The 27,054-nt window shown below is 45.8% G+C and overlaps 3 protein-coding genes across 4 annotated transcripts; all 3 read right to left on the bottom strand.

Moving 5' to 3' along the window:
* Positions 1 to 1,511: 1,511 nt before the first annotated feature.
* LOC308580605 (uncharacterized protein) lies at positions 1,512 to 10,388 on the bottom strand. Its single transcript, XM_081182512.1, has 6 exons — positions 10,299 to 10,388; positions 6,253 to 6,635; positions 5,961 to 6,087; positions 4,976 to 5,058; positions 4,210 to 4,336; positions 1,512 to 2,995 (listed from the first exon to the last, which is right to left on the bottom strand). Exons 2-6 carry the CDS (start codon positions 6,589 to 6,591, stop codon positions 1,794 to 1,796), a joined length of 1,878 nt encoding a protein of 625 aa, XP_081038638.1. The 5' UTR covers positions 6,592 to 6,635; positions 10,299 to 10,388; the 3' UTR covers positions 1,512 to 1,793.
* A 732-nt stretch (positions 10,389 to 11,120) lies between these two features.
* LOC308580044 (uncharacterized protein) lies at positions 11,121 to 20,620 on the bottom strand. 2 transcript variants are annotated; one of them, XM_081181173.1, is made up of 5 exons: positions 20,428 to 20,620; positions 17,835 to 17,917; positions 17,219 to 17,345; positions 12,152 to 15,945; positions 11,121 to 11,800 (listed from the first exon to the last, which is right to left on the bottom strand). In XM_081181173.1, exons 2-4 carry the CDS (start codon positions 17,907 to 17,909, stop codon positions 13,988 to 13,990), a joined length of 2,160 nt encoding a protein of 719 aa, XP_081037299.1. In that variant the 5' UTR covers positions 17,910 to 17,917; positions 20,428 to 20,620; the 3' UTR covers positions 11,121 to 11,800; positions 12,152 to 13,987. The 2 variants fall into 2 exon arrangements, with proteins under 2 accessions (XP_081037299.1, XP_081037298.1); XM_081181172.1 differs by having other exon boundaries at positions 11,123 to 11,800; positions 12,152 to 15,948; positions 20,428 to 20,613.
* LOC308579752 (zinc finger protein with KRAB and SCAN domains 3-like) lies at positions 20,493 to 26,016 on the bottom strand (the record flags this gene model as incomplete). Its single annotated transcript, XM_081180686.1, has 6 exons — positions 25,556 to 26,016; positions 23,566 to 24,068; positions 23,232 to 23,358; positions 22,245 to 22,327; positions 21,300 to 21,633; positions 20,493 to 20,524 (listed from the first exon to the last, which is right to left on the bottom strand). Exons 2-6 carry the CDS (start codon positions 23,977 to 23,979, stop codon positions 20,493 to 20,495), a joined length of 990 nt encoding a protein of 329 aa, XP_081036812.1. The 5' UTR covers positions 23,980 to 24,068; positions 25,556 to 26,016.
* Positions 26,017 to 27,054: the final 1,038 nt, after the last annotated feature.

Below are 27,054 nucleotides of genomic sequence, written 5' to 3'. Positions count from 1 at the left end.
TAAAATTCTGATTTGACTTCCTGCTTTTTGTTTTTGGAGACACACAGCATTCAAATATGCTTTCTTCCATTTAAAGAGGGAGAGAGAGAGAGAGCGCACGCTGGCTGGCTTGTGTGGGTGGGTGGGGGGAAACTTTTGCCTTCCTTTCCTCACGTTATAGCCCTCGCCTGCATTCTTAGCCTTCTGTGTTTTTCCTTCCCTCCCCACTTAAAATGTGGTTACAAAGCATGGATCCACATGGATCCTCAGGATCTTTGCATTGGGTCAGCCAAAATTCACCATCAGAGCACATAGCATGTCCATGACTACAGCCTGTCCCCCCCCAAAAAAATCACGCACCCACTGTTGCCTGGGGCTGCAATGGTGCAAAAACGTGGTTACAAAGCATGGATCCACAGGGATTCTCAGGATTTTTGCATTGGGTCACCCCAAATTCACCATCAGATCACATGTCTGTGGCCACAGCATGAAGCACAAAAATGATACGTCCACTGTTTCATTCAGAATATTTTTCCCCTTGTTTTCCTCCTCTAAAAACGATGTGCGTGTTATGGTCAGGTGCGTGTTATAGAGCGAAAAATACGGTATATTTAAATACCTTTTTCAGTTCATTATAGATCATTTCCCAGAAAGCCTTAATCTTTGGGCATGTCCACCAAAGGTGAAAGAATGTTCCCTCAGTTTCTTTACATTTCCAACACTTATTGTCTGGCAAATGGTATATTTTTGCAAGCTTGACTGGGGTCATGTACCACCTGTATATCATTTTCATAATATTTTCTTTCAGGGCATTACATGCCGTAAATTTCACACCGGTGGTCCATAACCGTTCCCAGTCAGCAAACATAATATTATAGCCAATATCTTGCGCCCATTTTATCATTGCTGATTTAACCGTTTTGTCCTGAGTATTCCATTTTAACAGCAAGTTGTACATTCTTGAAAGTACCTTAGTTTTTGGTTCTAACAGTTCTGTTTCTAGTTTCGATTTTTCCACCTGGAAGCCTATTTTTTGTCCGCCTTATAGGCCCCCTAATCTGACCATAATGTAACCAATCTCGCACTTTGTCCTTTAGTTTCTCAAAACTCTGCAATCTCCAAGTGTCTCCATCCTTTTCTACTATCTCCCAATATTTTGGCCAATTGGCCTCCATACTGAGTCTTTTCTGAGCCTTGGCTTCCATTGGTGACAACCACCTTGGGTCTTACTTTCTAATAAATCTTTATATCTTGTCCAGACATTGAACAGTGTCTTCCTGACAATATGGTTCTTAAACGCTTTATGAGCTTTTACCTTGTCATACCACAAGTTTTTAATTTTTGATGTTTTATCATGTTTTTAATATTCTGTTGGGAGTCGCCCAGAGTGGTTGGGAAAACCCAGCCAGATGGGTGGGGTATAATATATTATATTATTATTATTATTATTATTATTATTATTATTATTATTATTATTATTTCTGATGTTGGCAGAGAAGCATCACTGCCACTGGTGCTGATTACAGATATGATTGTGCCATTTTGGGGTGAGAGCTCAAAATCAACGCCACAAGTGACGGTGCTTTACACCGCTGGCAGAAGCAGCAGGGCAACTGGGGCAGCCTTGGGTGTTCCAACTGGGGGGGGGAGGGCTTCTGACACCTGAAGTAGGACCACCTCTGCCCTCAGGACTCTACTCAAGCCATGCCCCATCCCCCATTCCTTGCCAGTTCAGCTCTAATCTGAAAGCGGAGTTCAGCTGTCTCAGACTCACATTCCATATTCAGACTGCTTCTACACTTTCCAAACTCCAATCATTTAAAAGGTTTCTCCCGTGTGTGAATTATTTGATGGGAAGTGAGATTTGACTTGCGAGTGAAGCTCCTCCCACACTGCAAGCATTTATACGGTTTCTCCCCAGTATGAATTATTTGGTGAGTGGTGAGATGGATCTTCTGTGAAAAGCTCTTTCCACACTCCAAGCATGTATGCGGTTTCTCCCCAGTGTGGATTCTCTGATGAGTAGTGAGATGTGTCTTCCTTAAGAAGCTGCTTCCACACTCCAAGCATCTGAACAATTTCTCCCCTACATGGATCTTCTGATGGGTAACAAGGGCAGAATTTCGATGAAAGCTCTTTCCACACTCTGAGCATTTATATGCTTTCTGCCCGGTGTAAAGTCTTTGATGAGCAGAAAGATTTTTCTTCTGACGGAAGCTCTTTCCACACTCCAAGCATTTAAACGCTTTCTCCCCTGTATGGATCCTGTGATGATTAACAAGGGTAGAAGTGTTACGAAAGCTTGTTCCACACTCCAAGCATTTATATGGCTTCTCCCCTGTGTGAATTCTTTGATGTGATGTGAGATTCGTCTTCCGAGTGAAGCTCTTTCCACACTCCAAGCAGTTATACGGTTTCTCTCCAGTGTGGGTTCTTTGATGAGTAGTGAGGTGTATCTTCTGACAGAAGCTCTTTCCACAGGCTAAGCACTTAAAAGGTTTCTCCCCTGTATGGATCCTCTGATGGGTAAAAAGGACATAATTTTGGTGAAAGCTCTTTCCGCACACTAAGCATTTATATGCTTTCTCCCCTGTGTGAGTTCTTTGACGAGCAGTCTTCTGACGGAATCTCTTTCCAATCTGCAAGCATTTGAACAGTTTCTGCCCTGTGTGAACTCTTTGGTGAATAGAGAGATGTGTCTTTCGTGAAAATCTCTTTCCACATTCCACACATTTAAATTGTTTTTCATCTTTGTGGATTTTGTAATGAGTTTTCAGTCTTGATTTAGAAGGGAAACTTCTCCAATATACAAAGCGCGTACTTGCTTCTTTTCTCTTTTGCGTATTTTCTTGGACTGGGATTTGATGGCTCACACTGCCATGAGAAGAAGGGGACTTATTCCTCCCCTTTTCTTCCCCTTCAGGTTTCCTTCTCTGAGCTTCTCTCTGTATACATGTGTCCCATTCTGCAAACACCCCATGTGGTTCTCCCTCATTTTTGGTTTTCCATTCATGTCCTGCCACAAAGAAGAGAGGAAACTGTTGAGAACCTGAGGTACAAATGGAGTTCCAAAACTAACTGGCAGTGACACATAAAGCTTGTGATAATGGAGGAATGGAAAGATCTTAGCTGCAAAGCAGGTCTTATCATCCATTTATCTGCCACTTTTAACACTGTAACTGCCAGGCTGGGTTCTATACTCTATTCTATTGGATCCATGGAAACCGGAACAAAATTGTCAGCTCAGACATGAAGCTCCCTGTGGGATCTCAGGCAGCCACTCTCTCTCTCTCTCTCTCAGACTAGGCTAACTCACAGGGTTATGGAATGGGCAAACCATGGAATAATCACGTGTATTCACTTTTGGCAGAAGCTCATTACAGTCGTACCTTGGCTCCCGAACACCCTGGGAGTCGAACGTTCAAGCTCCCAAACGATCAAAAACAGGAAGTGTTCTGGTTTTCGAACATTCTTTTGGAACCTGAACATCTGAGGGGGCTTCCGATTGGCTGTAGGAGCTTCCTGCAACCAATCAGAAGACGTGCTTTGCTTTCCGAATGTTTCAGAAGACGAATGGACTTCTGGAATGGATTGTGTACGACTTCCGAGGTACGACTGTAGTTCAATCATTGAATTCTACAGTTAAAGGATCTTGGAAGAAGCCCGTCAGTGATCTGAGCTTCACACACTGGAGAGATTCTGCGCCACAGCAGACAAAACTAGGTTAGGTGGTGTTAGGTAGGCTATGGCAGGTGTCTTCCTTCTGCAATGGCTTCTAGCTCTATTTGAACTCATTGCAACTCTTGATGTTTCTTACAGCTTACTGTTATATACATTTTGTTGCCATTTTACCATTTTGCCTCCTTGTGGTTTTTTGTTAAATGGAAATTAAACAGTCAAAAATAGAGTAATACCCCTCCCCACCTTCTCACTATATAGAAGGATCTGGCAACTTCTGTCTCAGTGTATCTGAAGAAGTGTGCATGCACACGGAAGCTCATACCAAGAACTAACTTTGTTGGTCTTTAAGGTGCTACTGGAAGGAATTTTTTTATTTTGACTATGGCAGACCAACACGGCTACCTATCTGTAACTGTAGTCAAAAATAGAGAAAACCTTCTAGACTGGAAAAAAGGGAATGGAGGTGCTAAAACAGGAAATGTGCAAACAGGCCCATTATTTTAGGCTCTAAATGCTATTGTCATCAACTCTGAAAACAAAGAACCTTACCAAGAGAGAAAGCATTCCTACAATTCTCCTCCATGACTATTTTATGCAGTGCCCTTTGGTCAGCATCCAGCAGAGCCCACTCCTCCTCTGTGAAATCCACAGCAACCTCCTCAAACAACACGGGACCCTGAGAGAAAAGGAAATAGTTGTCTTGTTGTAGGTAATCTTTATGTTAAAAGTAAAGGGACCCCTGACCATTAGATCCAGTCATGACCAACTCTGGGGTTGCGGCACTCATCTCGCTTAATTTGCCGAGGGAGCCGACGTCTGTCCGCAGACAGTTTTTCCGGGTCATGTGGCCAGCATGACTAAGCTGCTTCTGGCGAACCAGAGCAGCACACGGAAACGCTGTTTACCTTCCCGTCGGAGCGGTACCTATTTATCTACTTGCACTTTGACATGCTTTTGAACTGCTAGGTTGGCAGGAGCAGGGACCAAGCAACGGGAGCTCACCCCATCGCGGGGATTCGAACTGCCGACCTTCTGATCGGCAAGTCCCAGGCTCTGTGGTTTAACCCACAGCGCCACCCGCGTTCCTTATCTTTATGTTATTTACCAGCAAAATCCAGACTACGCCTCAAAGTAAGATGACTTGAGTATTATCCTGCAGAACTTAAACCTTCTTGAGTGGCACCCACAGCCTCCCTAGCAGGCAGTTTGACAAACTCAAAGAGAGAAGGTTACATTGGCCTACAGAGGTGAGCAGAAGACAGAGGAACCCAGGCTGCCCCCTAACGTCGCTCCCCACAATGACCCTTCCCCCTACCTGATCTGGTGCCACAGCAACTGCTTCCTGTCTGTTGCGAACAGGAGACGACTGAGCAGGTTTTGCCACCAGTATTTCTTCACCTGAGAGACAAAGATGGTGGGAAGGAAGTAGCACGCGCTTGTCTCAGGGGCTAAGTGACATGTATCAGGGTAGGACACACCGACTTTACAAAATGTCTCATCCATTGTACATATTTTATTATCTACCTTGACATTATATAATTAACATTAACCTTGGCTATCTTAACATTATATAACATTCTATCAGAAAATGCAAGGCCCATTTCCACCTGGCCTAGGGGACGGGGCCCACACTCACCCTGAACAGCTAAAAGGCTCCTGGGAGGCTGGAGGGACATTGCTGGAACAACTCTTGGGCAACTGGCTAAAATGTTTTTGTATGTTTTAAACAGTTCTAATTTTGGTTCCTCTTTCATTTTTGTTGGGTTCGTTAAATGTTTAGTTGAGGTTGGCAGTTACTTTAATTTGGGTATAATTGTAAACTGTTTATTCCTGTTATTATGATTATTATTGGTTTTATTGATTTATTGGTTTGTTTGTTGCTGGCATAGGATATATTGTTTTTGATGTTTGGCTGTGCTTTATGTTGCAAGCCGCCCAGAGTGGCTGGGGAAACCCAGCCAAATGAGGGGCAGCCACAGCCTCCCTAGCGGGCAGTTTGACAAACTCAAAGAGAGAAGTTTACATTGGCCTACAGAGGTGAGCAGAAGACAGAGGAACCCCAGACAGAGGATACAATTAAAATATTATTATTAATTATTATTATTAATTATTATTATTATTATTATTATTATTATTATTATTATTATTATTAATTTGTTCTCATGGCTTGAGGCCTCAAACACTGAAACCCACTCGTTTTTCATCTTTGGAAAATGATGGGGGGGAGCATCTTCCCCTGAAAGTTTCGGGAGAATGTAAGAAGATCCCATACATTTCAGGAAGTTCAGGTTCATTCTTACTGAGTAATGCAGCACCTCCACTGCTCTCCAGAACGTTTCTCCTTAGCAGGAAGCACTCTTTCACATCCAGTGAAGAACTTTCTCTCTCAGTGAAATTAGCTGCCACCTTTGCAAAGAGACCCTTTACCTGAAACAACAATGAAGATATTGAAGACAGTGAATGGGCAGAAAATCAGAGAAAAGGGCAAAATGTCAAGAGGAGTTTGGGACATTCCTCCGCTGATGATTTCCAGGAAGTGATTGATTCACATTCTGGGCCCTTTGGAAGCACCAGGATGAAACCCTCTCTCACCTGCTGCTCTGCCTGCTTCTTGTTCTCTGCCCAACTCAGGAGGAAACCTTCGGCCAGGGCCACCGCCTGGGAACTGGTCTCCGCTCCACATTCCCTGACCCAGCTCTCCATCTCTGAGGGAAGGACGGTCAGGAACTGCTCCAGGATCACTAAATCCAGGATCTGAGTCTTTGTGCATCTCTCTGGCTTCAGCCACTCATGGCAAAGGTGGTGGAGTTGGCTGCAAACCTCTCTTGGCCCCTCAGCCTCATGGTAGCAGAACTGTCTGAATTGCTGGCGCCGCACATCTGAGCTGAGGGTCTTCTCCCCATCCAGGCCGGCTGAGTCTTGGTCTTCCATCTTTCTTACTGTTCCAAGGATGCCTCCAACTGGGCTGCAGACTCCTGAAAAGCGGAGATACAAGGTTGGATTAAGGGGCTGAGGGACCCTCCTTCCTCCAGGAAAGAACACATGAAATAAGGTAGCGCAAAATAATGATTTTGGTATCCTAAAGGTTATCAAATTTATTACCACGCAAGCTTCAGTACACTACAAAAGAAAACCCATGGCATTTCACAACTCTCAGCATAACACCTACAGAATATATTTCACCACCCTTATAGAAAGAAAACACTCTGACCTTCCTTTGAGTTGTGCTTGTAGGTTTAATGGTTTTAGTCATCTCTTGTTGTTGGAATATTAATATTATCGGGATGAATGTTGTTTTATTGTTTCCTGCTGGTTTTATTTCTCACCTAGCAAAAGTTTTGAATTAAAGCTGCCATTCTGCTGAATGAATCTTAGTTGATTACTTTAATATTTACTTGTAAATATTAACATTCATTTAGAAATATTCCAATTGTTTACTGGAAACAAAATCATATTGCTTCCCTGTATCTGAGATCTAGTACACTGCTTCTCCAATGTGAATATTCTATTCCTCTTATTCACTGCAATATCCCTGGCCCAATATTTTCCTAACTGGACCAGGGTTTTGTCCACCTCTCTCTCTTTCCCTTTCTTTGTCTGTATCATCAGTGGAGAAAAACACACCACATTTCTATCCAGTTGCGCTCCGAAATTTCTTTCAAGTATCACTGGCTAAGACTGTTCTCTGTTAGAGTTTACAGGCTCCATTTTCAGCCTGTAACCAAATTTCTGCAACTGTTTGTTGACTTTTAATGTACTGTTTTCAATTCTCTTTCATAAAAGCAGTTTGTTTCCTTTCAATCAGCCTCTCTCTCCTGCCTTTGATTAAAAGGGCACAATTTTTTCAGTAATGCCCATTGTGAAAAGATCCCCTTTACACTTCAGGGGTTTCCATGTCTGTAAGTGACCTTGTGCGGTTGTGTAACTAATGAATTCTCTTTCTCTCTCTCTAGTTCGGTGGTGGGGTGTTCTATTTGAAATCAAAGTCCAGTTGATAGTTCACTTCTAAGCATCAACTCACCTGCTTCAAATCCTCCAAGCCCCACGAATCAGGGGCCTCCTGGCTTTGCAGAGGAGAGGAAAGACGCTCCAGTCCCTGACACAGACAAGAAACTGTTGGTGATGTACATACGCTACATTAGTGTAGCCTACCCCACGGGACTCTTGTGAAGATAAAAAGAGGAGCTGAAGAAAACATACACGCAGGAAACCCGTGCCCGTTAAGGAAAGCCACTCAAGAGCTAATTCCCCACAATGCAGCTGCAAGGCACTTTGTGACTGCCTTGGCAGTGTTGCTGGGCAGAACTGGCACAGTCAGGCTGAGTAGGTAAGGGGCTCAAGTTACAGCATTCAGAGTGGGAAAGGGAAGAGAGCGTAGAGCACTCTGGAGAGAAGCATTGGAACTGACACCTTTGAGGAAGAGTCGCAGGACTCCATTGCAAGAGACTTGCAAGAGAACTCTTGCCTTGCGGACTTTGGCGCAGCAAAGAAGCAAAGAAACCGTCCAGGCTCAGAGAGGCAAAGCTGCTCGTAACATATTGTAAATAAATAAATGTGTGTATAAAGCGTTGGTGTTGGGCTAGTAAAGACTGCCCACCTAGCAGTTTGAAAGCACGTCAAAGAGTGCCAAAAAAGACCTGCCAAAAAAGCTGAAAAACATCTTCATGTATGCGACAACGGCCACGAGAGTTCTGGTAGCACAAGGATGGAAGACTGAAGAAACCCCAACTAAAGAATCATGGCAAGAAAAATTGATGGACTATGCAGAACTGGCAAAACTGACATATAAGCTATGGGACAAGGATAACTGTGACTTTAAGGATGAATGGGAACCCTTTACAAAGTATCTGAAGACGCAACAAAGCGAACTGGACTCCTTGGCAGGTTTTGAATAAACATTCACAAACTTTCTATTGATAATAATCAGCTAAATAGTTTGTATTTATATACAACTTTGTAACATGCAGAAAACAGCAGTCTCAGAGAAACCAAAGACTGGAACTGAGGGAAGTCGGGGTGGGGGTGGGAGGAAAAATGGGGGGGAAACAACAAGGATGATATGTTTTTGGATAATATGTCTTGTTATAATTTTGAATAAATAAATAAATAAAAAAGCATGTCAAAGTGCAAGTAGATAAATAAGTACTGCTCCGGCGGGAAGGTAAACGACATTTCCGTGCGCTGCTCTGGTTCACCACATGACCCGGAAGCTGTCTGCGGACAAACACCAGCTCCCTCAGCCTATAGAGCAAGATGAGCACCACAATCCCAGAGTCGTCTGCGACTGGACCTAACGGTCCGGGGTACCTTTACTTTTACCTATAAAGCATTGGTGTTGGGCTAGTAAAGACAATTCGTGCTGTGTTTTAATTTGTGGGAAGCTGCCTAGAGCGGCTGGGGTAACCCAGTCAGATGGGTGGCATATAAATATTATTACAGTGGTACCTCGGGTTACATACACTTCAGGTTACATACGCTTCAGGTTACAGACTCCACTAACCCAGAAATAGTACCTTGGGTTAAGAACTTTGCTTCAGGATGAGAACAGAAATCGAGCTCTGGAGGCAGCAGGAGGCCCCATTAGCTAAAGTGGTGCTTCAGGTTAAGAACAGTTTCAGGTTAAGAACGGACCTCCGGAACGAATTAAGTACTTCACCCGAGGTACCACTGTATTATTATTATTTATTTTCTGCTAACCCAGTGTTTCCCAACCTTTTTGGGGCAAAGGCACACTTGTTTGATGAAAAAAATCTCGAGGCACACCACCATTACAGCCCCGTGACGTCAGTGCGCAGCGTCACGCCGGGAGGGACGCACGAAAGTGTAAGTTTCAATTTTTTCCCCTCCCCCTTGCCGCGGAACCTCCAAGCTTTGGGGGGGGGGAGGCAGCAAAGCGAGGCAGGAAGGAGAGCGCGGCTTGGCTGGGTGAGCTTTGGCAGGGGCAGGGAATGAGAGCCGTGAGGCGGGCGCTGCGGACGGAGGCGCTGCCCGCTGAGCTCGCAGGCAGCCAGGCAGGCAGACGGCGAGAGCCCCGTGCTGGGCGGCCTCTCCTCGCCGCCGCCGCCCCGCCTCTCGCCGCCCGACTCACCCGCCTCCCTCCAGGCAACATCTTGCGGCACACCAGGCAACATCTCGCGGCACACTAGTGTGCCGCGGAACAGTGGTTGGGAAACACTGTGCTAACCAGCTGCTTCCTGCGATGAGCTTGATTGAGCTTCTGCAGTGCACATCCCCAACACCCAGGAACAGTGGCGTAGCGTGGGGGGTGCAGGGGGGGGCCGGCCGCACCGGGCGCAGCACCTGGGGGTTAGGGTTAGGGGGCGCAAATCCACGGGTTAGGGGGCGCAAATCCACGGGATAGGGGGCACAAATTACTTGCCTTGCCCCGGGTGCTGACAACCCACGCTACGCCACTGCCCAGGAAGATGCACTACCATCTTCAGCCATGGGCTGAAATAGCTTTGCTCTTCCTATTGGTACCCCTTCCCTTTTTAAACAGTTGTCACCTGGGCATCTCCCTTCCCTTCCCGTCGTATTTTCCTGCCTTGCCTCTTGTCGTCCCCGCCCCCCACCCGCCTTTCAGCCCTGCAGACTCAGACCCACAAACTGGAGCCCCTGGGGCGAGGAAGGGGGCTCACCGGATCCCGCGAGGAGCCACCGACGCTGCGCTTGGGAGGGCGGGCGGCCAAGGCACGTCCCTCCGGGGGAAAGTCCCGGCAGGAAGGAGAGTTGGGTGGGAGGGGCCTTCGCTCTGGAGGACCGGCAGCCCCTTCCCCCGCCCGCCTCGCCTTTTACCTTCCTCTCTAGGAATCCAGCTGAGGTCCTTTTAACCCTTAGGAGGCCACTCTGCAGGATCCCTGTGGGACGTAGGCGAAGAGCCCGGCTGGTGGACCAGTCTAGCCTGGCCTCTTACTCTTGAAATATTTTATGAAACAGCGGCCTAGAAACATATGATGTGTAAATAAACGAGGTAGAAGGCCCACTCCAACCTCACCTCGAGTTGGGTGCCTTAATTATTGTTGTTTTTGTTACCAGCTCTTCACCACGTGGTCCCAGGGTGAGTCATAAAAATGTAAAACACAGAATTAAAAACCAAATTAGTCACAACTATATGGGTGTGTGTGAGAGAGAGAATGTAATTTGGTCTACACACACACACACACACACACACATCTCCCAGCCCTTTAGCAATTTAACCTAGTGATTATCAATCAATCAATCAAAATAATAATTATAATAATAATAGTACCCTGCCCATCTAGACTGGGTTTCCCCAGACACTCTGGACAGCTTCCAACATATATAAACCATATAAAACATTAAGCATTAAGAAGCTTCCCTACACAGGGCTGCCTTCAGATATCTTGTAAAAATTGTGCAGCTCTTTTATCTCCTTGACATCTGGTGGGAGGGAGTTCCACAGGGCGGGTGCCACCACTGAGAAGACCCTCTGCCTGGTTCCCTGTAACCTCACTTCTCTCCTTGAGGGTGTTGGGAGACATTCTGCATAGAAACATGTTTGCACCTTTAAGAACAGTTTTTGTGAGCTCTGGGCTGATTGGGTGCAGCTGGCCATGACTACAAAAGGAGAAAAGCTGCAGTTTGAACTCTGCCTGCAGAGAAAAACACCCAGAAGCTTTGCTGTTTGTTGTTTTGAAAACCTTTATTTAATTTGGTTTTACACCTGTCTCATGGAGTCACAGTCTCTGTCATCTGCCACCAGTGGAAAATCCCCCTCTAACAGAGGGAACTGCCAGAATACCCTCGATGGAGGACCTTGGTGTCTAGGCAGAACGATGGGGGTGGAGATGCTCTTTCAGGTTTCAGGGCTGAGGCCATTTAGAGCTTTCAAGACCAGCACCAACACTTGAATTGTGCTCGGAAACATACTGGGAGCCATTGTAGACCCTAAAGGTGGTGTCAGGGATTCTATGGCTGTGATTCATTGAAGCATTGAAGGGTTTAGAGTAGATGATCCTTTGGGTCTACAATTCTAAGGTTCTCTCTTGTGGGACGGTGGGGGATTATAGCTACCAGTCCAAGCAGGACATCCATCCCATTACTGCCCCCAAGCACTGGTCTAACACTTCAGCTGCCCCTCCTGATTCAGATGCAACAGAGAGCTAAAGCTTGGTGTCACCTCAGGGACGCGGACTTATAAAAAATATTGGGGGGGCCCGGGAAAGCTCATGAATAATAAATAAGCTCATGAATATGCAAATAAAGTGACGCCGCCTCCTCGTGAGCGAATAGGGGAGAGCGTGCTGCACCTATTAATCAGCTCCGAAGGAAATTGGGTGGAGCTTTTGCTCGGGAGGGAGGGCAGGAGGCATGCAGCCCGACCCTGTGCATTTTGGGCTGGGGGAGGGGGGGCAATGGCGCTCTGCTGGAGGGGCGCCGGAGATTATTGGGGGGCGGAGCCCCCCCCCAACAAATTTTTGAGGGGGCTCGGGCCCCCTCAAGCCCCATGGAGTCGGCGCCTATGTGTCACCTGCATATAGATAATAGCTCCAAGAGGCTTCTTATTGTTGGGGGACAGGATGGAGCCCTGTGAGACACTCCCATGGCATTGACCAGAAAGGTGCCATGGATAGCCAGAGATAGGAACAGAACCGCAGCGCCCTAAAACCCCACCTCCCTGAGACATTCCAGAAGAATACTGGAATCAACTTCTGATAAATCGCAACAGGGACAACCAAAGCAGTTTCTGTATCATGACTAGGCCTGAAGCCAAAGTGGAACAGATTCAAAATTTATGCCAAAAATCCGCCGCCATTTTGTGACTGGTGGGCCTCAGTAATTTTCAGCCATCTCAAGTGGGCCCTGGGAGTAGAAAGTTTGGGCACCTCTGCTGTGGACTGTTGCATTGGGTCCCTGGAGACCCAAGTTCAGATCCCAGCTCAGACATGAAAATCACTGGGTGGACTTGGGCAATCACTCACTCACTCCCAGCCTAGCCTACAGTACCTCATAAGGTTGTTCTGCAGAAGAACCACAGAACCACCACTTGCCACTCTCTTCCGGAGCAATGGCAGGATACCGACATGATAAAATAAAGAGACCTTGTCATTTTGAGTCACCAGGTCCTAAGGTGACTCCCTGACTTCTCCAGTTAGAGGATGTTGGAAGAAGCACTTGGATGTGCTGGGTACGAGGCCTTGGAGATGCTACCAGTCAAAGCAGGCAATACTGGCTTAGATATTGGGTGGTTTGGGGCAATTACCAAGGGATCCTCTGGTCCCATACCTAACAACTTCACTTTGCTGATGTGGGCACTGCTGAGAGTACCACAAGCACCAGACTGGACTGGATACCTTCATCTGCCCCAGCTGCAACAAAACATGTCTCTTCTGCATCAAGCTCTATAGCCACAGCAGGCGCTGCAGCCTTCCAGCAGCTTGACCTCATCCCAAAAGGTGCACTCCTCCATTGTTTCCTGAGACAGACGGATGCCAACATTGTGGCTTTGGAAATCCAATGCCCTTGTTTATTCCCTTACTGAAGGGCTGGATAACCTCCAGTCTACAATTTGTATATTTTGTATTTTATCTGTACCGTTTCAAAATGCCTCAAAACTGTGAACTGATTTGTAAAATACTTCAACTGATTATTTTATTTTTTTATTAAATACACAACAACAACAACAACACAATAACCACCACCCCTGATACATTTAAAAGGCCATAGATTGTTTAATCAGCCACAGGACTGGGTGAACAGGAATGTTTTTGCTTGGCGCCTAAGGATATTTAATGAAGGTGCCAGGCGGGCCTCCTCGGGGAGAGCATTCCACAAACAAGGAACCACCAGAGAAAAGGCCTACTCTCGTGATGCCACTATCCAGACCTCTAGTGGAGAAGGCATATGAAGACGGGCCTCAGACAATGACCATAGGGTTCAGGCTAGTTCATAGTTTGTGTGCCTCCTCCACAAGAGGTCTGGAGGGTGGCAACATGAGAACAGTGGCTCCTCATTTGTAGGACGCTCTCCCTAGAGAGGCTTTGTAGAAATGACTTTGTTTTTACAGTTTGTAACATAATACTATTGCTATTGCTGATAGATGGATTTATATCTCAGGCCATTCTATCAGGCTTCTCACATTCTACAATGGATCCAGTCTTCCAATCTGTATTTATCTCCAAATGGCCCTCAGGATTCTGCCAAGGCCATGTCCCATCCCCCACCAATTTAACTCCAATCTGAAATAGGAATTAAACTGTGACAGAATCGCATTCCATACTCTGATCATTTCTCTAGCTCCCCTTCTGAGTGAATTCTTTGAAGAGCAGTCTCTTATTACTGAAGCATTTTGTACACTCCCGAGAATTTATGGTTTCTCTCCTGCGTGGATTTTTTTATGAGAAACGAGACTTATCTTCCGTGTGAAGCTCTTTCCACATACCAAACACTTAAATGGTTTCTCCCCAGTGTGAATTCTCTGATGAGCAGCAAGTGATTCCTTCCGACAAAAGTTCTTCCCACAGTCCATGCATTTATGTGGTTTCTCTCCTGTGTGAATTCTTTGATGAGCAGTGAGCTGTGTCTTCTGACAGAAACTCTTTCCACACTCCAAGCATTTATATGGTTTCTTTCCTGTATGGATTCTCTGATGATTAACAAGGGCAGAACTATGGCGAAAGCTTTTTCCACACTCCACGCATTTATGTGGCTTCTCCCCTGTGTGGATCCTTTGATGAATACTGAGGCCTCTGTTTCTCTTAAAGGCCATTCCACACTCCAAACATTTAAATGGTTTCTCCCATGTATGAATTATTTGATGAGTGGTGAGGTTTGTGCCTGTACTAAAGGTCTTTCCACATTCTAAGCACTTAAAGGGTTTCTCCCCCGTGTGAATTCTTCGATGATTACTGAGATTTATCTTCTGACAGAAGCTCTTTCCGCATTCCAAGCATTTAAATGGTTTCTCCCCTGTATGGATCCTTTGATGGGTTACGAGGTCAGAATTTTGACAAAAGATCTTTCCACACTCCAAGCATTTATGTGGTGCATCCTTTCTGTGAATTCTTTCATGATAAGTAAGATGCATTTTCCAATAGAAGCTCTTTCCGCATTCCAAACATTTGTATGGTTTCTCCCCTGTGTGAGTTATTTGATGATGTGTTAGGCTTCTGTTTCTACTAAAGGTCTTTCCACATTCCAGACATTTGTATGGTTTCTCCCCTGTGTGAGTTCTCTGATGAGTGGTGAGATGTGTCCTTCGATAGAAGCTCTTTCCACATTCTGAACATTTATATGGTTTCTCCCCTGTGTGAGTTCTGTGGTGGGAAGCAAGATTTGTCTTCTGAGAGAAGCTCTTTCCACACTCCAAGCATTTAAATGGTTTCTCCCCTGTATGGATCCTTTGATGGGTAACAAGGAGAGAATTCTGAGAAAAGTTCTTTCCACACTCCAAGCATTTATGTGGTGTTTTCCTTGTGTGGATCCTTTGATGATAAGTGAGATGAATCTTCCAACAAAAGCTCTTTCCACATTGCAAGCATTTAAATGGCTTCTCCCCTGTGTGAATTCTTTGATGTGCAGTGAGATGTATCTTCCGGAAGAAGTGCTTTTCACATTCCAAACATTGGTATGGTTTCTCCCCTAGGTGAATTCTGTGATGGTTAGTGAGATTCCTCTTCTGAGAGAAGCTCTTTCCACACTCCAAGCATTTGTATGTTTCCCCCCCTGCGTGAATTATTAGATGAGTAGTGAGGCTTCCGCTTCTGTTAAAGGTCTTTCCACATTCCAAGCACCTATACAGCTTCTCTCCTGTGTGAATTCTCTGATGAGCAGTGAGATGTGTCCTCCGACGGAAGGCCTTTCCACACTCCAAACAATTAAATGGTTTTTCTCCGGTGTGAATTCTGTGGTGTGCTGTCAGATTTCTCTTCTGAGAGAAGCTCTTTCCACACTCCAAGCATTTATGCGGTTTCTCCCCTGTGTGGACCCTTTGATGAATACCAAGGGTTGTGCTTGTAGTCAAGCCCTTTGCGCATTCCAAGCTTTTGTGTGGTTTCTCCCCTGTGTGTATTTTGTAGTGAGTTTTAAGTTTAGATTTAGAATGGAAACTTCTCCAACATACAAAACATGTAATTGTTTCTCTTCTGTTTTGCGTTTTTTCTTGGACTGGGATTTCATTGCAGTCAGTGCCCTGAGAAGCAAGGGAATTATTCCTCCTCTTCTGTCCTTCTGTTTTCCTTCTCTGCTTCTCCCTCTTCATACATGTGTCTCTTTCTGCAAACACCCCAGGTAGTTCTCCCTGATTCTCAGTTTTCCATTCATAGCCTACTGCAAAGAAGAAACGGAACTCTTAAGACAACGGAACCTCAAATCTTGACAACCACACACAATTCTTTTGATGATGGAAGAATGTAAAAATGGAAAAGTCTTAGCTGGGAGGTAAATCTTCCCATCTGTTTATCTGCCTCTGTTAATACCTTGACTGACACCCAGTGTCCTATGCATTATTGGATTAGATCCAAAAGACCCAAATTCAGATCCCAGCTGAGACATGAAGTTCACTGAATTGTACAGTCATACCTCAGGTTACAGACGCTTCGGGTTGTGCGATTTCGGGTTGCGCACCGCGCCGAACCCAGAAGTACCAGAGTGGGTTACTTCCGGGTTTTGGCACTTGCGCAGAAGCGCTAAATCGCGCTTTGCACATGCGCAGAAGCGCCGAATCGTGACGCGTGGGTTGCGAACGTGCCTCCCGCACAAAGAAGAACCCGAGTGTCTACTGTACTCAGCCATCATCCTCTCTAAGTAGCTCCACTCAAACCACCAAACAACCCCATGCATTCTCTTCTGAACCCCTTGGAGCAATGTTGGGGTAGAAGTGTGATAAAAATGAGGAGAGGCCCTGTGTTTCAGAGCAATGCATTCAGAAGTACCCACAACCTGCATTCCCACCCTGCCTTCAGAGGGTGTGTAACCCCGTCAAGAGCAGGCTGTCTCCCACCCATCCGGTCTAGGGAACCTCTCCCAGTAACAGTCCCTCTGTCTTATCTGGATTGAGCTCCATCTTATCGGTTCTCATCCAGTTCATTAGTGAGGCAAGACAATGGCCCAGGGCAAGACGTCCACTGCCTCATCTGCAGGTGCAAAGGGGAAGTAGGACTGTGTGTCAAGGGTGTCCACATTGTGGACAATGTACTCCGAAACCCCTGATAAGCACACTCAGAGGTTTCATGTGGGTGTTAAGCAGCATGGGGGATAACCCCACAAGGAAGACTCCAGGGGACCAAAGATCAGTCCCCTAGCATCACCCTCTAGAAATGACTATCCAAGTAGACCTGGAATCACTGCAAAGCTGAGCAACCCACTGTGACCACCACTCTAGAAGGATACCATGGTTGATGGTATCTGAGGCTGCTGAGAGATGGAGGAGAATTAATGAGGAAACATTCCCCCTGTCTCTCTCCAGACGTAAATCACCACACAGGGCAACCAAAGCTGGGCCATAGCTGGGCCTAAACCCTGACTGAAGTTATTTAAGTTGCTTATATAATATAGCCTAAATCATATAATCATCAACTAAACAAACTGGGAGCCTTACTGAGAGAGACTACCATCCCACAGGTCTCCTCCATGACTTCGTTATGCAACGCCCTCTGGTCAGGATCCAGCAGAGCCCATTCCTCCTCTGTGAAATACACCGCCACCTCCTCAAAGGACACGGGACCCTGAAGAAGAAGAAGAAGAAGAAGAAGAGGAGGAGGAGGAGGAGGAGGAGGAGTTAGGACTTGATATCCCGCCTTTCACTCCCCTTAAGGAGTCTCAAAGCCGCTCACAATCTCCTTTCCCTTCCTCCCTGACAACAAACACTCTGTGAGGCGAGTGGGGCTGAGAGACTTCAGAGAAGTGTGACTAGCCCAAGGTCACCCAGCAGCTGCATGTGGAGGAGCGGAGACGCAAACCCGGTTCCCCAGATTACGAGTCCACCGCTCTTAGCCACTACACCACACTGGCTCTCCTCTCTGAAAGAAAAGGAAACGGTTGCCTCTTTATAGAGAACGTAAAAGATTATTGACCACCAAACTCCAGAAGACTCCTGAGGATTCTCCTGCAGAGCAACGAGGTCATCGGTTTGTTGAGGTCCAGGGAAATGAGCAGAAGACAGAGGTGCCCAAGTGGCACGTAGCTTCTGTTCCCCTAGAGATGAGTTCCCTTACCTGATCTGGGTTCACAACAGCCGTTTCCCATCCGTTGCCAAGTGGAGATGGCCAAGCAGGTCTTGCCAGCGCCATTTCATCACCTGCGAGAGATGAAGTTGGTAGGAAGCCAGTAGTTTGCCTCCCATATTAAGCAATGCATATCCAAGTACATGTTGGAATGACAAAACGTTTCATCCACCGTGTATATATTGGATGTTAAGAGTGTAAGAAAGGGTTAGGGTTAAGAACATAAGAAGAGCATGCTGGATCAGGCCAATGGCCCATCTAGTCCAGTATGTCAGCATCGCCCTAGAGAGCCAGTGCACCAACTGGACTGCACCTCAACCCCGACTGGGCTAGGCGAGCTGGGAAGCACCGCCAGAGACCTCCTTCTCACAGGAACAGGTCACAGTGCTGTGGACTCACAGCTTAGAGCTGAGAGCACCGGATTCACTGTCTCAATAATACAGTCGTTGCGCAGCAGAGTTTTGCAGAGTCTTGCAGAGTATAAACCACTCGGAGAGCAGCTCTGTAGAATATCTTCCTTTTATTCTGTAACTACAACTATGATACAAAACTATATACAGAGCGGAATATTCTAAGCATAAATCAATGCTACACTGAGAGTCTGCAGCTGCTCTTAGCAGCAATCTTATCTCTAGGATCTCCAACACTCTCACTCTCTCCGATACACTGACTGACTCTCTCTCACACACAGAGTCTGTTGCTGGGCAGAATAAGTAGATAGGCAGGACACGCCTCCTTCTCTCTGTGGAGTCAGCAGAGACCATCAGGAGATGGTCAGGAGATTCTTGGGTATGGGAGGGGTGAAATCTCCTCACAGTATCCTGTTGTTACAGTGGCCTACCAGATGCCTTGGGAAACCCCCAAGCAGTCTCTGAGCACAAGAATTCCTTCCAGTAGCACCTTAAAGACCAACTAAGTTAGTTTTTGGTATGAGCTTTCATGTGCATGCACACTTCTTCAGATACACTGAAACAGAAGTTGCAACTCATTACCAAACTTAAAACCATGGAGAGACCTGGTCTGAACAAAGACATTGGATTCTTATCTCATTATACATGACTAAGCCATTTTTCACCTTCTCACCCCTTGCCTTTTCCTGTAAGACCTATTGCAGTCGTTAAGAGTCGTCAACAGGCTCATCTCAGCTATCTGCCAATCTCCCATTCCCACCACCCTTCTGAGTAATACCCCTCCCCACCTTCTCACTATATAGAAGGATCTGGCAACTTCTGTTTCAGTGTATCTGAAGAAGTGTGCATGCACACGAAAGCTCATACCAAGAACTAACTTAGTTGGTCTTTAAGGTGCTACTGGAAGGAATTTTTTTATTTTGACTATGGCAGACCAACACGGCTACCTATCTGTAACTGAAGAGAAGAGCAGCTCTTCCCTCCTTTGGCTTCCAGCAACAAGTGTTGAGAAGGATACTGCCTCCGACATGAAGACAGAGCATAGCCAACATGGCTGGCAGCCATGAGAGCCTTATCATCCATGAATTTGTCTTATCTTCTTTGAAGGTGACCCGGAAACTACAATAAATCCAGAATGTGGCAGCTAGACTGGTGACTGGGAGTGGCTGCCGAGACCATATAACACCGGTCCTGAAAGACCTCCCAGTATGTTTCCGAGCACAATTCAAAGTGTTGATGCTGACCTTTGAAGCCCTCGGTCCTGTATTCCTGAAGGAGCGTCTCCACCCCCATCGTCCTGGCCGGACACTGAGGTCCAGAGCTGAGGGCCTTCTGGCGGTTCCCTCCCTGCAAGTAGTTACAGGGAACCAGGCAGAGGGCCTTCTCGGTGGTGGTGCCCGCCCTGTAGAACGCCCTCCCATCAGATGTCAAGGAAAGAAACATCTGAAGGCAGCCCTGTTTAGGGAAATTTTTAAATGTTTGATGTTTTATTGTTTTTTAAATATTCTGTTGGGAGCCGCTCAGAGTGGCTGGGGAAACCCAGCCAGATGGGCGGGGTATAAATAATAAATTATTATTATTATATCCCAAGTCAGTGGCCCTCACTGATGCCGTCTATCATTTAACTATATGCTGCGTGTTGAAGTACTTTTAAATAACCTTTCCTGAATAGTCCAACATTCTGTTTTATTGAATAATAATAATAATAATAATAATAATAATAATAATAATAATAATAATTTATTTATACCCCGCCCATCTGGCTGGGCCTCCCCAGCCACTCTGGGCGGCTTCCATAAAAACCAAAAATACAGTAAAATATCACACGTTAAAAACTTCCCTGAACAGGGCTGTAACTGTAGGTTCCAGTGTTACGAGAGAAAAACCTGTCTCTTTCCATTTTCTCCATGCCACATTGTATATTTCAGTTGTGTGCAAATACTTGTGTTCCCAACTTGAGTGCTTGGCCAGAAATCCAAGGACTGAATTAAGTTCTCAAGTAATTAAAATACATCTATCTTTTGAAGTTTGAAAAATGCTGGAGACAACAGTCTTCCCATGATTAAACAACGCTGGGGGAAAGTGTTGCCCCCTCAAAGATTTAAGGGAGTACAAAAGGATCCCATGAATTTCTTACATAATCAATATAGATAGATCAATTTAATAATATTTACCGAATGAGATGGGATGTCCATCACTCTCCTGATTGTTACCACTTTGCAGGGGACTTTCTCTTGTGTCAGTGGTCGCTTCTGAAGACAAACTCCTTATCTGAAATAAAAGAGGGTGAAATTCAAAGTAACACTAAAGTGTTTGTTCCATCAGCACAAACATTTCTGCTTGCCTGATGGAATGATCTCCCCTTTAGAGACAAGACAAATGTTTAATAGTAAACAAAGGGTTGGGGCCAAGAATTCATTTCATCAGATATTAGGGGGGAATGGGGTGTAGTTTTGTATATTAACCAGAAATTGGAACCTAAGCAAAGATTAAAAGATGAGGGCGGGGGAGAATAATAGCAGTGGAAATTAATTGGGAAGGGGAACGTTTCTTAATCGTAGGAATATATGCACCCAATGAAAGAAAATAGGATTTTAAAAAAAACATTAGAGAAATATATGTTTGAACAAAATGATGGCAAAATAATATTAATGGGAGACCTAAATGGAGTAACATTGTTAAGAGTTTGACAGGACAATACGTAAAACTGAAACAAAGGAAGCGAAATTATCCAATTCCTTTTCTGATATGGTCATAAACATGAATCTACTAGATCTATGGAGACTTAAACATCTGATGGAACGTCGATTTACTTATTATTCCTTTGTGAAAAATTCCGCAAGCAGAACAGATTCCGTATGGGCATCTAAAGAATTAGGGCCAAGGGTAAAAAAAAAAAAAGTAGAGATATTACCAAGGATATTAGCAATCTGGCCCAGTGAGGATTTCAAAGACAGGAAAGGTCTTGGCGAGTTTGGGACATTCCTTTGTGAGTGATATCCAGGAAAAGTGTGGGAAATATAGAGGGTTTTAAAATCCACCCCACCCCCCGATTCTGAGCCCTTTGGAAATGCCAGGATGAAACTCTCTCTCACCTGTGGCTCTTCCTGCTTCTTTTCCTCTGCCCGGCTCAGGAGGAAACCTTCTGCCAGGGCCACCGCCTGGGAACTGGTCTCTGCTCCACATTCCCTCACCCAGCTCTCCATCTCCGGGGGGAGGACAGCCAAGAACTGCTTCAGGATCACCAGGTCCAGGATCTGAGTCTTGGTGTGTGTCTCTGGCTTCAGCCACCGACGGCAGAGATGGCGGAGTCGGCTGCAAACTTCATGGGGGCCCTTTTTGGCGAAATATACAGCTACATCCTCAAAAGACGCTCGACCCTGAAAGGCAGGGAGGTAGTTGCTTTTTTATGCAGCTCATAATGATTTTGTCTTACTAGAATTCAAAAGACTACACAAGGAAAATTTTGAGTTGCACTCTTAAGTGGCCTCCGCAGCCCCTCCAGTAGGCAGCTTTGACAGATGCAAAGAAAATGAGATTAATTTGTTCAGATCCAAGAAGGTGAGCAGTCGACAAAGCCTTCGTGTGCCCCCTCCTTGAGAGATCCGGAAGGTGGCAACATGAGAACGGGGCCTTCTCTGCAGTGGCTCCCCGTCTGTGGAATGCTCTCCCCAGGGAAGTTCGCCTGGCGCCTTCATTATACACCTTTAGGTGCCAGGCAAAAACGTTCCTTTTTAACCAGGCCTTTGGTTGATCCGATTTACATCCTATGCCCTTTTAAAATGTGTTTTTTTTTGGGGGGGGACTATCGGGTTGCTTTTATTTTTAGTAGGTATTTTGTGATTTTATATCTTGATTTTATTTTGTGAACCACCCTGAGACCCTTGGATATAGGGCGGAATAATAATAATAATAATAATAATAATAATAATAATAATAATAGGATGACACCCAGCCTCTCTTTCTCTCAATGAACCTTCTTCCCCCTTACCTGATCTGGTTCCACAGCTCCTGCTTCCCCTTCAACACAAAGAGGAGACAGCCAAGAAACTCTTGCCGGTTTCATTTCATCACCTGCGAGAGACAAAATGGTGGGAAGCCAATAGCAACTGCTTGTCCTACAGAAGGACACATCTCCAAGTACAAGTTGACACTAGAAAATGGCGCATCTATTGTAGATATTTGAATGCTCCTAACCAGATACAGGTTGAGTGGCGCATGTTTTACGTACATGCTGACATTACAAAAATGTAATCTCCTTCATTGCACTAACTCGTACCTTGGTTCCTGAACAGTTTAGCTGCTGAACAAATCAGCTCCTGAACGCCGCAAACCCGGAAGGAAGTGTTGGCAAATGTTTTTCGGAAGCCAAAAGTCCGACGTGACTTGTGCTTGAGTGCAGGAAGCCAATCAGAAGCCCTGCCTAGGTTTTCGAATGGTTTCGGGAATCGAACGGACTCCCAGAACAGATTAAGTTCGAGAACCAAGGTACCACTGTACAGTCATACCTCTTGTTACGTTTGCTTCAGGCTGCGCATTTTCAGGTTGCATCCCGCAGCAACCCGGAAGTACCAGAAAGGGTTACTTCCAGGTTTCGCTGCTCGTGCATGCGCAGACACGCAAAATGACGTCACGCGCATGCGCAGAAGCGGCAAATTGCGACCCACACACGTGCTGATGCGCAGACGCGGGTTGCGTTCCTTTCATGTTGCAAACAGGGCTTCGGAATGGATCCCGTTCACAACCAGAGGTACCACTATATTTGGGATGCTTCTACACATTGTGCGTTTCATTTGTGGGAAACTGAAATTCTCCTTATTTGGGTTCTCAGCCAAAAACCCAAGCACTCGTGTAAGTGCTCAAGTATTGAAAATAGATTCATTTTTTAACCATGGTTAAGGCTATGGAAAGGGCGCCTCCCTCTGAAAGATTCACGAGAACATAAAAGCGTCCCGTGGGAGATGCAGTTAATTCTTACTGAATGAGGCTGCAGCTCCCCAGCTCCCCTGAACGTTCCTCCTTTGTAGGAAACACTGCTTGGCGTCTGACGAAGCTCTCTCTGCTGCAGGGAGGTCAGTGGTTGGTTCGGCAAACAGACCTTTTACCTGAAACGACAAGGAGATTGAAGTCAGTCAATGGGGAGAAGGATTAGAAAAGGCACAATAGAGGCAAAAGGCCTTGGGGAATCTGGGGCATGGTCTGTGGGTTATTTCTATTTTTTTAAAAAAAGGTTTAATTACAGGCTGCTTTAAGATTTTCCCCCTTCCGATTTTGACCCCCCCTGGAAGTACTAGGATGAAACTCTCTCTCACCTGCGGCTCTGTCTGTTTCTTTTCCTCTGCTTGACTCAGGAGGAAACCTTCGGCCAGGGCCACCGCCTGGGAACTGGTCTCCGCTCCGTATTCCCTCACCCAGTTCTCCATCTCTGGGGGGAGGACAGCCAGGAATTGCTCCAGGACCACCAGGTCCAACAGCTCATTCTTCGTGTGTTGCTCTGGCTTCAGCCATTCGCAGCAAAGACGGTGGAGTCGGCTGCAAATCTCTCGGGGCCCCTTGGCTTCTGTGTGGTTGAAATGCCCAAAGTGGAGCTGTAAATATGAGCTGAGGGTGTCCTCCTCATCCGGAATCTTCTGCATTGTTCTTTCCCAGAAGTCCCCACTGCTCCCAACCTGGATTGTATATGGGCCTCTACCGTCTTCAAGAACGACAGAGTCTTCCTCTTCCATCTTGTTTCATCTGTGTTCCAAGAAAGACTCTCCCATTGACTCCAAGAGACTCTTCCCACTTCCGCCCTAGCTGAAGGTGCTACCAAGTCCTGAAAAATCAAGCCATTCCCAGATGATTTTATTATCACACTGTCAGGACAGAAAGATTTCCCCTGAGGAACAAGACTGTTTTAAGATACTTGGGGACCTAATAATAATAATAATAATAATAATAATTTATTTATATCCCATCCTCCCCAGCTGAAGCCGGGCTCAGAGCGGCTAACAACAGTAAAAATAATACAGTTTACATAAAATCATAATCATTTAATTGAAATACATTCTAAAATCAATTCATTCTGAAATCAATTCAGAATCATATTAATGGCAACCATTACAAAGGGAGGGGAAACCTTGCATTTTTTTCCATTGCAATTTGAATTCTACAGAAATTTATTGCCTTTCAGTACAGTAATACAATACACTAAAAAAAGGAACGAAAGAAGCAATTGATATACAAATTAAAATCATTCAGCACCCAGAACTGCTCACTGCAGTGGTTGCAGCAGACAGAAAAAAGCATTAAGTGGTGTCCACTTAATCCACCTCAGTGATTTTCAAGTGTTCCATGCGGGAAAAAGTTTGAGAACCACAGCTATGATTGATTTTGATTCCCAAACCTCCAAACCTTCTCCCTGTTTACTAGATTGCTTTTTTTAATTTATTGAGTGGGGAAACATTTAGGATAAATAAGGCTTACTTTATTAATTACAGATATCAGAGCCTATAGGAAATTTAACTGGCTGTAGCTGCAGTAAGGGTTTCATAAATTTGTTTCATGTTTGCTGTATATTAATAAGTAAATTACTAATTAAAAGCACACCAGCAATGGGGGGGGAGAGAATCAGGGCATTGAAACATCACCAATTCCCCATTTATTTCAGACTGTTGCATTTTATACTATAAAGGCATATAAGAACAAAATTGTGTGGGCTCCACCCTCCCCTGTCCAGCACCAAGCTAGCCCTCAACAAGGAGCTTTTTCTGCTTTTTCTCTGCGAAGCCCCCTCTCTCCAGACTCAGTCCACATAACCGTCTGCTTAGCAACAGAGAACGAGGCACGCTTAGCAACCTTGCTTCCCGCAAAAGCCTTAGACAGCTGCCTCTGCCTTTGCAAATGTCAGATTGGCATATTGGGTGTTGTTTTTTTTAAATAAGAAATATATTTAAATAAAGCTAAAAGCCCATCCCCGCCACCCTGCCCAGTACGTGTGAACTCCATGTCTGCAGCCCTGTGTCTCCCTATGGGTTGAACGAAATGGGGATAAAGCCCCATTAACCCGCCCATTCTCTCCATCGCAGAATCATGGCATTGTAGAGTCGGAAGGGACCCCGGGGTCATCTAGCCCAACCCCCTGAAATGCAAGGCAGGAATCTCAGCTCGAACACCCACGACAGATGGGCAGGGTTCTTGGCCCCCTCCCCACCGCTTCCCAGGGGGTCTTCTAAGCCCCCTCTTCCCGGTCCCACCTTGCAGCCCCTCCTGTGCACCCTCCTCCCCTTCCCCCCAAATGCACAAAGCCGGTGGGGGGCTCACCGGACCTCAGAAGGGGCCGCCGAGGCAGCGATCGCGCGAAAGAACCAGCCGCTCGCTTCTACTGCGAAGGAATCGCATCAAGGGAAGAAAGAGCTTGGAGGGGGGGAGGGAACTTAGCTCTGGAGGACTCCCCCCCCCCCGCACACATTCCTTTCCTCTCTGGGAAGCGGGTCGCGTTCGCTTTAACCCTTCGAAGCCCAGGCTGCCAGGGTCAACGCCCCCACAAGTCACTCAAAAAGAGGAGGCTAATAGGGAGGAATTAGGAGGTTGGTTGGTCGGGAAGGGGCTGGTTTTCAAGCTTTTTTGTTCCTTTCCCCCTCCCCTCAAGAAGCAGGGCTTCTGATCTCTCTCTTTTTTCTTGTGTGTGTGTGTCTTAGACTCACAGACAGTTTAGGTTCCCAATCAAAAGTGGAAGCACAGAGGACTCCAATGCAGACTTGGGATAGGAGATAACAGCAGCCCTCCCCTCCCCTTGCTTTGGAGGCTAGATGATGATGATGATGATTTATTGATATGGTAACCCAGTGCATCTGTCACTCTTAGCTCATAACATGCAGATGTAGGGGATGTGCTCCCATCAGATGTCAAAGAAATAAAAAACTATCTGACTTTTAGAAGACATCAGAAGGCAGCCCTGTTTAGGGAAGTTTTTAATGTCTGATGTTTGATTGTGTTTTTAATATTCTGCTGGGAGCTGCCCAGAGTGGCCGGTGAAACCCAGCCAGATGGGCACAGTATAAATAATAAATTATTATTATTATTATTATTATTATTATTATTATTATTATTATTATTATTATTATTATTACGATACGAGAGTCAGCCAGTGTTGTTGGAGTGTCAGATTAGGACACAGGAGACCAGAGTTCAAATCTCCACCCAGTCAATACGCTCACTGGATGACCTTGCCCCACTCATTGCCACATTACCTACCAGTGTGTTGTAGTGGTTAAGAGCGGTAGACTTGTAATCTGGTGAACCAGGTTCGCGTCTCCGCTCCTCCACATGCAGCTGCTGGGTGACCTTGGGCCAGTCACGCTTCTCTGAAGTCTCTCAGCCCCACTCACCTCACAGAGTGTTTGTTGTGGGGGAGGGAGGGAAAGGAGAATGTTAGCTGCTTTGAGACTCCTTTGGGTCATGATAAAGCAGGATATCAAATCCAAACTCTTCTTCTTCTTCTCCACTCAAATTCATTGTGCTTGTGAGGAGAAGATGGGCAGGGGGAGAATTTCATCAGCTCCGGCTGATGTCTTGGTAATCCCACCCACCCACCTACAGGTTTAGGGAACCGCTGGTTGTTTGTGATCAATAACAAAACCCCTAAAAATTAGTACACAGTACTGTAATACATATTTTCTTCTTCTTGACCCTTTTTGGGAACGTAAAGGAACACTTGGTGAAAATCAAACCCAACTCCTGCAAATGCCACATCCACCTTTCACTTCTTCCCGGATATCCCAACAGCCCCAAACCTCTTCCCCATTGATCCATCAATGAAA

This window comes from Podarcis bocagei (assembly GCF_964188305.1).
Source record: "Podarcis bocagei genome assembly, chromosome: 2".
NCBI lineage: Eukaryota > Metazoa > Chordata > Lepidosauria > Squamata > Lacertidae > Podarcis > Podarcis bocagei.
This window is presented reverse-complemented; position numbering and strand designations above follow the sequence as displayed.

Coding starts and splice junctions, on each gene's coding strand:
- LOC308580605 (XM_081182512.1), bottom strand. CDS start 6,591: ATGGAAGACCAAGACTCAGCCGGCCTGGATGGGGAGAAGACCCTCAGC. Junction 4,337..4,975: donor TTGCTGTGGCACCAGATCAG/GTAGGGGGAAGG, acceptor CTTTTCTCTCAG/GGTCCCGTGTTGTTTGAGGA. Junction 2,996..4,209: donor TAGGAATGCTTTCTCTCTTG/GTAAGGTTCTTT, acceptor TCTTTGTGGCAG/GACATGAATGGAAAACCAAA.
- LOC308580044 (XM_081181172.1), bottom strand. CDS start 17,909: ATGGCGCTGGCAAGACCTGCTTGGCCATCTCCACTTGGCAACGGATGG. Junction 17,346..17,834: donor CTGTTGTGAACCCAGATCAG/GTAAGGGAACTC, acceptor CTTCTTCTTCAG/GGTCCCGTGTCCTTTGAGGA. Junction 15,949..17,218: donor TGGGATGGTAGTCTCTCTCA/GTAAGGCTCCCA, acceptor TCTTCTTTGCAG/TAGGCTATGAATGGAAAACT.